Source organism: Phaethon aethereus (genome assembly GCF_964289735.1).
Source record: "Phaethon aethereus genome assembly, chromosome: W".
Lineage (NCBI taxonomy): Eukaryota > Metazoa > Chordata > Aves > Phaethontiformes > Phaethontidae > Phaethon > Phaethon aethereus.
The window spans coordinates 39,737,423-39,750,998 of NC_138581.1; the positions used below are offsets into that span (position 1 = coordinate 39,737,423).

Sequence of the window (13,576 nt, forward strand, 5' to 3'; positions counted from 1 at the left end):
GATGCCGCGCGGCACCGGCGGCGCTGGCCGCCTCGGCGGCCTCCCCGCAGCCTGCCAGCAGGACCGCGCACCCCTCACATAGGAGGGCCCGGGGTCGGTGGTGCGAATCGAGCCTCGGAGAGGCTGCGACGAGGGAGCCGCGAGGGAAATGTGGATCCCCCTCCTCTCGCTCCCCTTGCATCATCGCCCTTTTAAACGGGCGTGCCAAGGCACCCAGAGTAGCACGCGGTCTGGGGAGAGAGCACAGGGATTGGTAGGTCTGCCGCCTGGTGGACACACCCTCCATGCAAAAAGGCTCATCTGAGTGAAAGAGACAAGAAGGTAAATAGAGTTGGTTTGTGCTGTCTGTTGGTCGATGGGGCGGGCGGGGTCCGAACGTAACGTGATGGGATTCAGCGCAGTCATTCCTGAGCAGTAGTGCGCGAGGCAGCCAGCAGTTTCCTCTCTACTAGCAGCTGCGCCTCGGCGTCCGCTGCTGTCTCCAGACCCAGGCCGACCGTGCGGCGAAACACTGTTCCTCAGCACTGCTCTCTGTCTTCTGAATATTGCCTTGGGGTGGGGGGGTGTGAAAGGTGAGCCCTAGGGGCAATTTGAACCCTCACGTTTTCTTTTATTAAATATTCCCCAGTGAACTACTCGATGTCAGCTCTGGCAGCTGTGTCTCTGAGCCTCGTCCCAGTGGCACGCTGCCCAATACTGGACTGGCCCCCCAGCGGTTGGCGGACCATGGCTTGCAGTATCTAGCACGACAGTGCGGCAGGCCCCAAGGGAGTGTATTGAGGTACCCCGCACCGCCTGGGGACTTGGCGAAGCGCAGCCAGAAGCAGGAGTGGGACTGTGCACAGCGGTGGCAGGGCTGCTCCTGTACTATGTCAGCCATCGCCTACATGGACTTCGTGGCTGCCCAGTGCCTGGTGTCCATCTCCAACCGCTCTGCCGTGCCCGAGGGGGCACGGCTGAAAGTGCCGGGTGACGAGCAGGTGGGAAAGGAGCTGTGTGACCCCCGTGATGCTTGGAAGGACTACTGCACCTTGGTGACCATCGCCAAGAGCCTCCTGGAGCTGAACAAGTACCGGCCCCTGCCCGTCCCCTCTGTCTGCAGCGGCAATGTGGAGAGCCCGGATGAGGACGTGGGCTCTGACACTGACGAGACCACAGAGCTGGGGTCGAGTTCAGCACGCAAATCGGCACTGGGGCAGCCCCCCCACCCGCGCGATGCCGTGCCCCCCAAGGGGATGTTGGCGGCTGAGAAGCGGCACAAGTGCCCCTACAGCGGCTGCAGCAAGGTCTACGGGAAGTCCTCCCACTTGAAAGCTCACTACCGAGTGCACACAGGCAAGCCGGGGGTGCGGGGGGGGAGGGCGGGGCTCAAGGGAGCTGCTTGTCCTTGGATGAACCCTGTGGGGATAGTTTGCCGCAATATCAGTTCTTTCCTCTCCCGCATTTCGGGTGGGGAGACTGTGGAGGGCGGGTCCCGTGTGAGCCCTACGTTGGCAGCACCGTAAATCTGTCCGAGAGCCCTCGGGGTTGTCTAAAATGGCGCGGCTTGGTCAGATGTGGTGTCCGCCAGACCAGCGGCAGGTGAGCAGGCCGCCTGCCACCACGGGGAGTGGAGCCGGCTGTCCTGGGCAGGGCTGTGGCAGCAGAGCGTGGCTCATCCTTCCACACCCCTATGAGCTTCCTGAATCCTCAAGGGGTGAGCCCAACTCAGCTCCTCCAATAGCCCTGGTGTGAAAGGGCCGGCAATTAATGGAGGAAAGCCCAAGGAAGAAAAAGGCAGGGAGCAGATTAACAAGTTTTGTGGAAAATCTTGGTTTTTAGAAAGATAGCACCTTTGGAAAGTGGAATACACTTTAGGTAAATGGATCAGCTTGAAGAGAAGCTGTCGGTGACTGATATTCCAAAATTGCTGTGTTGCTTTTATTTATGAGCTTCTTGAATTGGACTTTCTGATACAGCACATAAGTTTCTTAGTTATGTGACAATCACCTTCATTATATATGCTGTGGTAGGTTAACCTTGTCTGGCTGCTAGATCCCCACCTAGGTGCTCTCTCATTCCCTCTCCTGAGCAGAACAGGGGGAGAAAATAAGGTGGAAAAGCTCATGGATCAAGATAAGGACAAGGAGATTGCTTAGCAATTACAGTCAGGGGCAAAACAGACTCTACTTGGGGAAGATTAATTTATTGTCAATTAAAAATAGAGTAAGACAGGAAACAAAACCCAAAACTTTTAAAATAAATAAATGTATTTGGTTTGCATGGCAAGGTTTTGGAAGTGGGGGGCTGCAGGGGTGGCTTCTGGGAGAAGCTGCTAGAAGCTTCCCCTATGTCCCATAGAGCCAATGCCAGCTGGCTCCAAGACAGACCCACTGTTGGCCAAGGCCAAGCCCATCAGCGATGGTGGTAGTGCCTCTGGGATAACATATTGGGGGGGGGGGGGTGTCAACAGCAATTGCAGCCGGAGAGAGGAGTGAGAATATGTGAAACTCTGCAGACACCAAGGTCAGTGAAGAAGGAGGGGGAGGAGGTGCTCCAGGCGCCGGAGCAGAGATTCCCCTGCAGCCCCTGGTGAAGACCATGGTGAGGCAGGCTGTCCCCCTGCAGTCCATGGAGCTCCACAGTGGAGCAGATATTCACCTGCAGCCCGTGGAGGACCCCATGCTGGAGCAGGTGGATGCCCGAAGGAGGCTGTGAACCTGTGGGAAGCCTGTGCTGGAGCAAGCTCCTGACAGGACCTGTGGACCCGTGGAGAGAGGTGCCCATGCTGGAGCAGGTTTGCTGGCAGGACCTGTGACACCATGAGGGACCCAGGCTGGAGCAGTCTGTTCCTGAAGGACTGCACCCCATGGAAGGGACCCAGGCTGGAGCAGTTCTTGAAGAACTGCAGCCTGTGGGAAGGACTCACGTCAGAGAAGTTCATGGAGAACTGTCTCCTATGGGAGGGACCCCATGCTGGAGCAGGGGAAGAGGGTGAGTCCTCCCCCTGAGGAGGAAGGGGTGGCAGAAACGATGTGTGACGAACTGACCACAACCCTCACTCCCCATCCCCTTGTGCTGCTTGGGGGGAGGAGTTGGAGGAAAAATTGGGAATGAAGTTGAGCCTGGGAAGAAGGGAGGGGTAGGGGAAAGGGATTTTAAGATTTGGTTTTAGTTCTCATTATCCTACTCTGATTTGATTCATAATAAATTAAGTTAATCTTTCCCCAAGTCGAGTCTGTTTTGCCCGTGACAGTAATTTCTGAATGATCTCTCCCTGTCCTTATCTCAACCCACAAGCTTTTCTTTATATTCTCTCTCCCCTGCCCAGTTGAGAAGGGGAGTGATATAGCAGCTTTGATGGGCACCTGGCATCTAGCCAAGGTCAACCCACCACAATAAATAAAACCCAGCACTACCACCCACTTCTTCCTAGGTTCACCTTCACTCCTTCGTTCCTGACTTCTCTACCTCTTCCCCACCCCAAGCAGCACAGGGGGAATGGGGAATAGGGGTTGTGGTCAGTTTGTAACCCTTGGTCTCTGCTGTTCCTTCCTCCTTACACTCTCTCCCCTGCTCTAGTGTGGGGTCCCTCCCATGGGATACAGTCCTTTAAGGATTGTTCCAGCATGGGTCCTTTCTGTGGGGTAGAGGCCGTCAGGAATAGACTGCTCCAGACTACAGGCTGCAGTTCTTTCCAGGAGCCTGCTTCAGTGTCGGCTATCCACAGGCAGCAGCTTCCTTCAGGGCATATCCACCTGCATGACCCTCTCCATGGGCTGCAGGGGAACAACCTGCTTCACTATGGTTTTCTCCACAGGCTGCAGGAGAATCTCTGCTCAGGTGCCTGGAGCACCTCCTTCTCCTCCTTCTTCACTGACCTTGGTGTCTGCAGGGTTTTTTCTCTCACATATTTTCTCACTCCTCTCTGAGGAGTGCACAGCACTTTTTTTTACCCTTTCTTAAAAATGTTATCACAGAGGCATTACCAACATCGCTGATTAGCTCAGGTTTGGCCAGCGGTGGGTCCATTTTGGAGCTGGCTGAAACCACCTCTGTCTGGCACAGGGGCAGCCCCTGATTTCTTTTTATATAGGCCACCGCTGCAGCATCCCCCCCTCCCCGGTACCAAAACCTTGCCATGTAAACCCAATGCAGATGTTTATTATAATATTGGCTTGTGGCAGAGTAGCTTTGTATGAAGATGCTGAGCATGTTCTGTATGTAAGGAAATCCTCGCTACTTCTCAGAGTATTAAGCTCTGAAAGAACACAGAGGCAAACTTTCTGCTGATATAAATGAGCAAGTTTCAGTAACACTAATGGCGTTTTGCTCACTTGCAGCAGTAAAGTTTTTTGGCCCATTTTCTAAAAATAAATCAGTGGCCTTGGGTAAAAAAAAAAAAAGCTCTCCTGCTGTTCTTTGAGAGGATGTGTATTTGGTAATGCTCAACTACTGGTTTTACCTTTTTGAAGCCAGGTTTAATTCATCAGTTTTGCAGTCTGTGTTTTGATAGTCCTTAGTATCTTTAAGCTTTGTTTCATGCCAGGGAAACTGGATGTTTCAGGATCCTAGTAATGGCTTGAGTACCGAAGTTGTGCGTTGGCACCATACTCTGTCTCACTTCTGGGCTATGTGAAGTGAACTGTTAAATCTTGGCATAGCTCTTTGCAAAGGGGAGGCCATGTCTCCCTTGCACAGTGATAAATTACACCTTTTGGCTTTTGTTGGCAGACCCCCTCAAGCAGGTGAAGGACCAAATGAACTTAAGGGGGAAATTCCAAAAGTATGCAACTTAACTTAAAAACCTGTGTCAGCCCCACAGACCCCCCCATGGAAGAGGCTTTCTTCAGGGACTTAGGTTACATTGCAAATGATACCAGCAGGTTAACTTGTACTCCCTAGAGGATTTAGCCACTGTCCATATGGGATTGGCTACTTCTCTGCTCAGCTGTTCCTGTTATTATAAATGCCATCTCAGCTGTGATGGGTTTTCATAAGGGCTTCATTCATAAGACTCTGTCTTTTAATACCCATGTACTCTCCCAAGTTGTTTAGAGGGTGTGGCAAGATAGAAACTTAATGTTTAAGAAAATATCTGCTGCAACAACTCTTATTTCCTCTGGTTTTGCCTAACAATTAAAAGTATAGTAATTGTGGACTTTTTTTTTAATTTCTCTAGATTAAAGGGCTGTGTATGAGTAAGGAAAGGCATGGAGCAAAGGAAACACACTGGCACATGCTTCATATCTGTTTTGTAAATGACTTCTGGATTTTGTATATTGGCAGTGATAGTAAGTGGTGAAGTAAAAAATGAATTTATCACCGAGGGAAGTGTTGCAAGTTGTTGCTTTAGTATTTAGTGCAGTCTGAGTAGGATATGGTCAAATCTGAACACTGTCTAAACTTCTATTGCTCTGACTTGCCTGTTCATCTAGCTATATTTGTATTGCAAAGGAAGAGACCTGGAGTTGGTTATCTACCTATGCACTACTAGGAGATCTGTTATGTGCTTGGCTCAAGAGGTCAGGAGAAGGAGGATTACTGGATGTGGTTCAGTGGTGGACTCTGTGTTTAGGTGGAGTTAAGATTGTCTCCATGAGCAAGGAAAGATGGTCAGTGATGACCCTTAAATAACCTCAATACCTACCCTAGGGATTATTGTGTTATCAACTCAAAGATTTCAGCTCAAATCTTCTTTCGGAGGCTGAAGGTAACTGATGCCTTGCAAAACTTTGGCTCACAAGTGACAAAGGAAATACATTAGTATCACTTCCACTTAGTGCTCAGATACCCACCCTGATATGGGGACCAAAATAGACATCAACTAGGATAGCATTTTGGGTGTTAACATGAAAATTAATATACTGTACAACTCACACTGCTTGCTGTATGCAATATAGTTCTAAGTATCTTCTGAAGTGGTGTGAGGCTTACAAAGGCCACTCACTTGTGGGTGACATATAACTCCAAGTATTAAATGCCTAACGGACACAGTAATGTACCTTCACTGTAGTTCTGTGTGATTAAAAACATTACAAAAATGCAGCAGTAAATAAACTTTGAGAGCTTTCTAATGTGAACAGTAATAGTAACCAACTGAAATACTAAATGCTGCTGCTAATGCTAACTACTTTTTATAAATGGTAGAACAATTCCATAGCAACAGTGGGATTTGATTGAGCCTCCAGAGTTATTCATAACTACATATTGCGGAGCATTAATGGTCCCTCCTCAGTACTATTAAAAAAAAAAATCATTTATCTCAGATTTTTGAATCCCACCTTGCACTTCTTAGGCCATCAATTTGGTTTCTTCCTGCTTTGTAGCCTTTAGTTGAAGTGGGTAAACAGCTATCAATTAAAAACTTCCTGGTCTTAAAATTTTAATATTTAACCTCAGTCTCTCAATCTTGGACAATGACTTTAGGACTTTGGTTCACACCTATGATCTTCCTTGTATCAACATGGCTTTTTACTCATGGATGCTTGATGTCAGAGACAAATGAAAGATTCTAGGGGGGCAGGTCAGTAGGAGACAACACAATTAAAAAAAGATTAATGAACCTGGATTTAGTGGTCAAGAAGATTAAGAAGTAGTTGTACTTAAGCTGTAAACCATGAAGACTGACTTGTTCCTGCACTCTTGAAAAATGTAACTGTCATGAGATCAGCAGAATCCACAGTAACTAGGGTAAAGGTAAAGGTGGCAGGGGGAGATCGTGACCACCGACTCAATTGAGGGACTATGCAAATTACCCCCCCACTCTTTCTAGGAGCATGCGTGATAATTTAAATATGTGTAGCCAATAATAAGCAATGTGGTAATTACTAGCCAATGAATGTACATTTGGGAGGTTCTCTATTGTTTTTGCTGATTGTGTAATGGGATAAATATGTGGTGATTCCTCTGTGTGTGTGCTAGCTTTGTGGAATACCACCTCGCACCCATATCTGCGCAAATATGCTTTAAATAAAATACCTCTACTCTGTGTCTATATTGGAGTGTTGCACACTGGGTATACGATCCCACTTTTGGGACAACAGTTTTCTGGTGACCCAGATGGGACTGCGCTGACAACCTTGCCCGGATCGTCTCGCCGCACCCGATGGGGAGAAGCAGTCTGACTGGACTCCAGCACAAACCGACTTGTTGACTGGGGACTCCATCGGCTCCTCTCCTGCCATCAGGCGGTGAGCGACACAATGGCGCAACGCTACTTGAAAGAGGTATTTTAAGGGAAAAAGGGGGGAAGGGCGAGACTCTCTAAGGAAGCAGTTGGAGTTGTTATTTGTTTAAGCTCTGCATAAGACACATCAGAAGGGGTACGCAGCAGCAGCATAGTTTGTTTCTACACGCTGTGGAATTTTTGTGTATGAAACGTTGGTTTACCGAAATGGGTTCCGCTGCTTCCACAGAGACTCCTCTTTGCTCTCCCTTAGGATGCATCCTAATGAACTGGAATAAGTTTGGAGGGGACACCTTGAAAAAAACAAAATTGAAATGGTATTGTAATCAGTGGTGGCCACAATATAAACTGGACGATGGTGAAAGGTGGCCTGAAAATGGATCCTTGAAATATAATAGTATTTTACAATTAATGTTGTTCTGCAGAAAAAAATGAAAAATGGTATGAAGTACCATATGTAGATTTGTTTTTTTAATTTCATAAATAATTGGGAAGTTAGGAAAAGGTGTGGTTTAGTGGATTCAAAACACCAGAATGGGATATATTCTTTAACAGAGAAAGAAAGGAAAGAGAAAGAAAATTTATGTTGTGGTAACTGTAGGACGGGAAAGTCTAAGTGTGAGGAAACAGAGGAAGATGTTCAATTACTATTACACCCCCCCCCCCCCGAAACAACCAGATTCTGAAACTTTGAGTGAGGATGAAAATGAGGTTACCAGCCCTGTGTCTGGAAGAACTAGAGGACAGAGACCAGTGATTCAGGCTCCTCTTAGACAGGCTGTCGGACCTGAAGGGACACCAGTATATGTGCATGTACCTTTTACCACATCTGATCTACTAAATTGGAAACAGGCAGATGGGTCTTATCAGAATAATCCAGAGGGAACGTATAGTACTGTTAAAACTGTAATGATGACCCACAACCCGAACTGGGGAGATATACAAGCCCTTTTAGAATACTTGTTTACTTATGAAGAAGAATGGAGAGCAGTTTTAGAGAAAGCTAGGGAAGGAAACCCCACCTGCTTTCTATGAGAGACTGTGCGAATTAGCTTGAAAATGGACTGATTTGAACCTGGAAGATGCTAGTAATATGAAATTGTTTAATATGTTGTTCATTGGTCAATTGGCATTGGACGTTAGAAAGAAACTGCAGAAAATAGATGGTGCAGACAAGGATGACAATTTCACAATTAATGTCGATGGCATATAAGGTACATAATAACAAGTGTATAAGGTATATAATAACAGAAAAAGAGAGGCGAGGGCAAACAAAATTGCAGGCTTCTTTACTGGCTGCCCTGACAGAAGGACAGACAAGGTTCAGAGGTAGTAGAGGGAGCCATTGTGAAACCTCTCTAAAAATGAATCAATCTGCCTATTGTAAACAGGAGGGTCACTGAAGGGAGAATGTCCTCGTTTTTTGAGTGATCAGGAAAAAAGCACGGAGGGAGCTGCTAGGGAAACGGCAGAGATTGGATTAGACTGAAGGGGACCGGAGGAATCTATTAAAGTTTCCCCAGACGTTCCTCTGGTTCCAGTTAAGCTGGGGAATGAAATAATAGATTTTCTGATTGATAGTGGGGCCACCCATTCTGTAGTGACTAGTTGTAAGGAACCGTTAAGCAAGACTAAGATAAGCATTGTTGGTGCGACAGGGAAAAGAACTTTAAGACCATTTTTGTAGCCTATGGAGCTCTCAATTTGGGATACCAAATTAACACATAAATTCCTCTATATGCCAGAATGCCCTTTGCCATTGCTTGGCCAAGATTTACTTTGTAAGTTAAAAGCACAACTAACGTTCTCTGAAGATTCTGTCCAGCTACATATTCCTCCAGAGAATGTGTGGAGGCCCAGATATGTTTGTTAACTGAGAAGAATCACGTGGAAGAAGGAGGCATTCCAGATGAAGTACTGGATGCAGTGATACCTTTGGTATGGACTTCAGAAATGCCAGCATGAGCAAAAAACGTGACACCAGTAAAGATCGAGCTAAAACCAGCATCCCAGCTGGTAATAAAGAAACAGTACCCTATTAAATTGGAAGCTCGGAAGGGACTGAAGCCTATAGTCAATTCCTTTTTAGAGCATGGACGATTAAGGGAATGTCAATTGGAGTTTAATACTCCAATTTTGCCTGTAAAGAAACCTTATTCTCATGAATATAGGTTGGTACAGGATCTACAAGAGGTTAATGCAAGGACTATAGATGTGCACCCTGTGGTTCCAAATCCATATACCCTCCTTGCCTCAATTCCTGATAGTAATACTTATTTTACTGTATTGGACTTGAAAGATGCTTTCTTTTGTATGCCCGTGAATGAACAGAGCCAGACCATTTTTCTTTTAAATGGGAAAACCCAACTACAGGACAGAAAATGTGACTCTGCCTCCCTCAAGGATTCAAAAATAGCCCCATGCTGTTCGGTAATGCATTGGCGAAGGAACTAGAGTAATGGCGCAATGAGTATGATAACGTTACTACAATATGTGGATGACTTTTTGATTGGGTCGGGTACCTACAAGGAGTGTTTGGAAGCCATAATTGGCTTACTCAATTTGCTAGGTTTAGCTGGTTATCAAGTAAGAAAAAAACCCACATTGGAAAAGAGAGAGTTCAGTATATGGGATTTGAGGTTACAAAAGGAAAAAGAGAATTAAGTGCTGAAAGGAAGGAGGCTATTTGTAGGATTGCAGTACCTACATGAAAGAAGCAATTAAGGGGATTTTTAGGAATGGCTGGATGGTGTCAGCTATGGATTCCTAATTTTGGGTTAATTGCCAAACCATTGTATGCTGCTATAAATGGACCTGAAGGAATCTTGGAACGGACAGCAGAATGCCGTAAAATTGATGGAAGCCCCTGCTTGGGAACTACCAAATTTAAGAAAGCCCTTCCATTTATATGTACATGAGAGACAACAAGTGGCATTGGGAGTATTAACACAAAAATTGGGAGACTGGAAGAGACCAGTGGGATACTTTTCCAAACAATTGGATGAGGTCAGTAAAGGTTGGCCCACCTGTTTGAGGGCAGTAGCAGCGACTGTAACCCTAATTGAGGAGTCTCGAAAACTGGCATTGGGCCAACCAATCACCGTGTTTGTACCTCATCATCCCTCCTTGAAAATAAGGGACACCACTGGATTTCTCCAAATAGGTTAGCCAAATATCAAGCCGCGCTACTAGAAGAAGATGATGTCGAACTTTCTTTAACCTCCACCTTGAATCCTGCCACCTTATTCCCAATCTCTGAGTCTGATGAACTGCAACATGACTGTTTAACCTCTATTGAACAAGTGTATTCCAGCAGACCAGGCCTACGGGATGAACCCCGTGGAGCTCTTCACCAATGGCAGCAGCTACGTGCAGGAAGGAAAATGAAGGTCTGGATACGCAGTGGTAACAAACACCCAGACACTAGAAACCAAGGCACTGCCTAATAATACATCCGGACAAAAGGCAGAATTAATAGCCTTGACTCGAGCACTGGAACTGAGTCATGGAAAGAGAGTCAATATATACACTGATTCCAAATATGCACTTGGAGTGGTGCATGCACATGGGGCAATTTGGAAAGAAAGAAGGCTATTAAATTCACAAGGGACTCCAATAAAATATGGAACAGAAATTACGAGACTATTACAAGCAGTTCTCCAACCAAAAGAGGTTGCAATAATGCATTGTAAAGCTCATCAAAAGGGAAATAGTGAAATTATAAAAGGAAATAAAAAGGCAGATTGGCTAGCTAAAGAGGCAGCCCTGAGAGAGATAAACCTGGAAGGAGCTTTAATTCCAGGGTCGGGCCTGGAATTGTTGCCACCAAAATACACTGAAAAGGAAGACCGAATGGCAGAACAATTAGACTGTTCCAAAAATGATCAAGGATGGTGGGTAACGCCGCTAGAACAGTTATTGGTCCCTGAGAAAATGATGGAAAATCTGCTTAAAAGACTACACCAAGAAATGCACACAGGAGCAGATGCACTGATATTAACTGCTAAGAGAAATTTTTTTGGACCAAAAATGCAGAGTACGGCAGACATTGTAGTAAAGAAATGTACTATGTGTTGTGCCAATAACCCGAAAATTGGGAAAAAGATTATAGGAGCAAGTGTGAAACCAGGCATAACTCCTGGGGAACACTGGCAAATAGACTTTTCAGAATTACCTAGATGTAACCGATATAAGTATCTATTGGTATTGGTAGATACCTTCACTGGTTGGCCAGAGGCTTTTCCTTGCTGTACCAACAAAGCTAGGGAAGTAATTAGGGTTTTGTTAAAAGAAATTATACCTAGATTTTGTGTTCCAGAGGGTATCTCTTCTGATAATGGGCCTCATTTTATTGCAGAAGTAGTGCAAGGAGTTTCTAAGTTTTTACAAATCAAGTGTGAGTTACACACCCCTTGGAGGCCACAATCCAGTGGGAAAGTAGAAAGGATGAACGAGACTCTCAAAAGACAAGTTGCTAAACTTTGTCAGGAAGCACATCTTAAGTGGACAGAGGCCTTACCCTTAGCTCTTTTTTGAATAACCCCTGGGGTCAAGGAAGAAGTAAGTCCCTTTGAGATTCTATATGGGAAAGCATAACCTGCGCATCTTTTCAGCATCAAGGGAGACCAAATGCATATAAAAGTACAGGCTGGTATTAAGGAACATATGATGTCTCTTTCGCAGACATTATCTACACGGCACAGGTACCTAAATCAAAGGGTTTCTCTTCCATTAGACACACCAGTTCACCCATTCCAACCGGGAGACATTGTTTACTATATTATTAAACACTTATACCATGGTCAAAGTAGAGGGAATTGACTCCTGGATACACTACACGCAGGTGAAAAGGGCACCGGAATCGGATCAAGAAAAGTGATCCTCCACACTGTCCAGAGAACTTAAGCTTCGACTGACCAGAAACTTTAAATAAGATTTGCTTACGTAGGGATTAAATGTCTCCAAGGACAATTGTTTTAATGTTGAGAAAATGAAAGTTTTGGGAGTGGTTTTGATCTGTTTAATGTTCACTGTGTGTAAGGGAAACCTAGCCTTGCGACTCATCCAGTCATTTGAGAGAATCCATACTAGGATTCTCCCTTACCGGATGGCTAGCAAGTTTACTCCAAACCGGAACTGTGATCATAATTGTCATAATTTGTATTGCTTTAAACGGTTAATTATACAAACTGCCATGGGAAACTATGTGATGTTAATGAAAAAAATAGAGAGACATACGAGATCTATGAAAGAAGATCTCATAGTCTCAAAGGGGGGAAATGATGTCAGAGACAAATGAAAGATTCTAGGGGGGCAGGTCAGTAGGAGACAACACAATTAAAAAAAGATTAATGAACCTGGATTTAGTGGTCAAGAAGATGAAGGAGTAGTTGTACTTAAGCTGTTAACCATGAAGACTGACTTGTTCCTGCACTCTTGAAAAATGTAACTGTCATGAGGTCAGCAGAATCCACAGTAACTAAGGTAAAGGTAAAGGTGGCAGGGGGAGATCACAACCACAGACTCAATTGAGGGACTATGCAAATTACCCCCCCTTTCAAGGAGCATGTGCGGCAATTTAAATATGTGTAACAAATAATAAGCAATGTGGTAATTACTAGCCAAGGAATGTAAACTTGGGAGGGTTCTCTATTGTTTTCACTAATTGTGTAGCGGGATAAATATGTGGTGACTCCTTTGTGTGGTGTGCTAGCTTTGTGGAAAACCACCTAGCACCCATATCTGCGCAAATATGCTTTAAATAAAATACCTCTTCTCTGTGTGTATATTGGCGTGTTGTGCACCAGGTATACGATCCCACTTTTGTGACAACATGCTATCCAAGCAAGGTAGAAAGCTCTGAATACTGATTTGTGCTATGTAATGTTGAGAATCTAAAACTTCACTGGACCATATTTGGTCAGCTAACAGAACATGAGACATGAAAGAGCAAATAAAGTTAGAAGATTAAAGACTTCATTTTCAGAGGTTAAAGGTCTGTGTCTTACTAGTAATTCTTTAAACCTGTTGGTTCAAAGGTGCCATGTATTGCAGAGATCAAAACTATCTGTATAATAAATGTTTGCTTGAGCCTTTGTGTCTAGCTAAAGCCTCTCCACCCGACTCTGGTGCGTTGACCCCAGCCAAACAGCTACCCTGACCATCTCATTCCCCTCTCCTATGCAATGGGGAGAAAATGGAAGGAAGGCAAGAAGACTTGTGCTTCATGGTTTAGCCCCAGCCGGCAACAAAGCACCACGCAGCCGCTCCCTCACCTCCCCCCGAGGTGGGGTGGGGGAGAGAATCAGAAAAAAAACTCATGGGTTGAGATAAAAACAGTTCAATAAGACAGCAAAGGAAGAGGACACAACAATGATGATAACAATAATATTAATGATAAAGGAATAA

General features: G+C 45.3%; 1 protein-coding gene across 1 annotated transcript in view; it reads left to right on the top strand.

Annotated features, from left to right (window-relative positions):
* Positions 1–869: 869 nt before the first annotated feature.
* The window catches only part of LOC309415219 (Krueppel-like factor 9), a gene marked incomplete at both ends in the record, with an annotated part of 28,170 nt that continues 15,463 nt past the window's right edge, over positions 870–13,576 (top strand). Inside the window, one exon of the mRNA XM_082012670.1 lies at positions 870–1,335. Coding sequence (XP_081868796.1) covers positions 870–1,335 — 466 coding nt within the window. The remainder of the gene's footprint in view (positions 1,336–13,576) is intronic.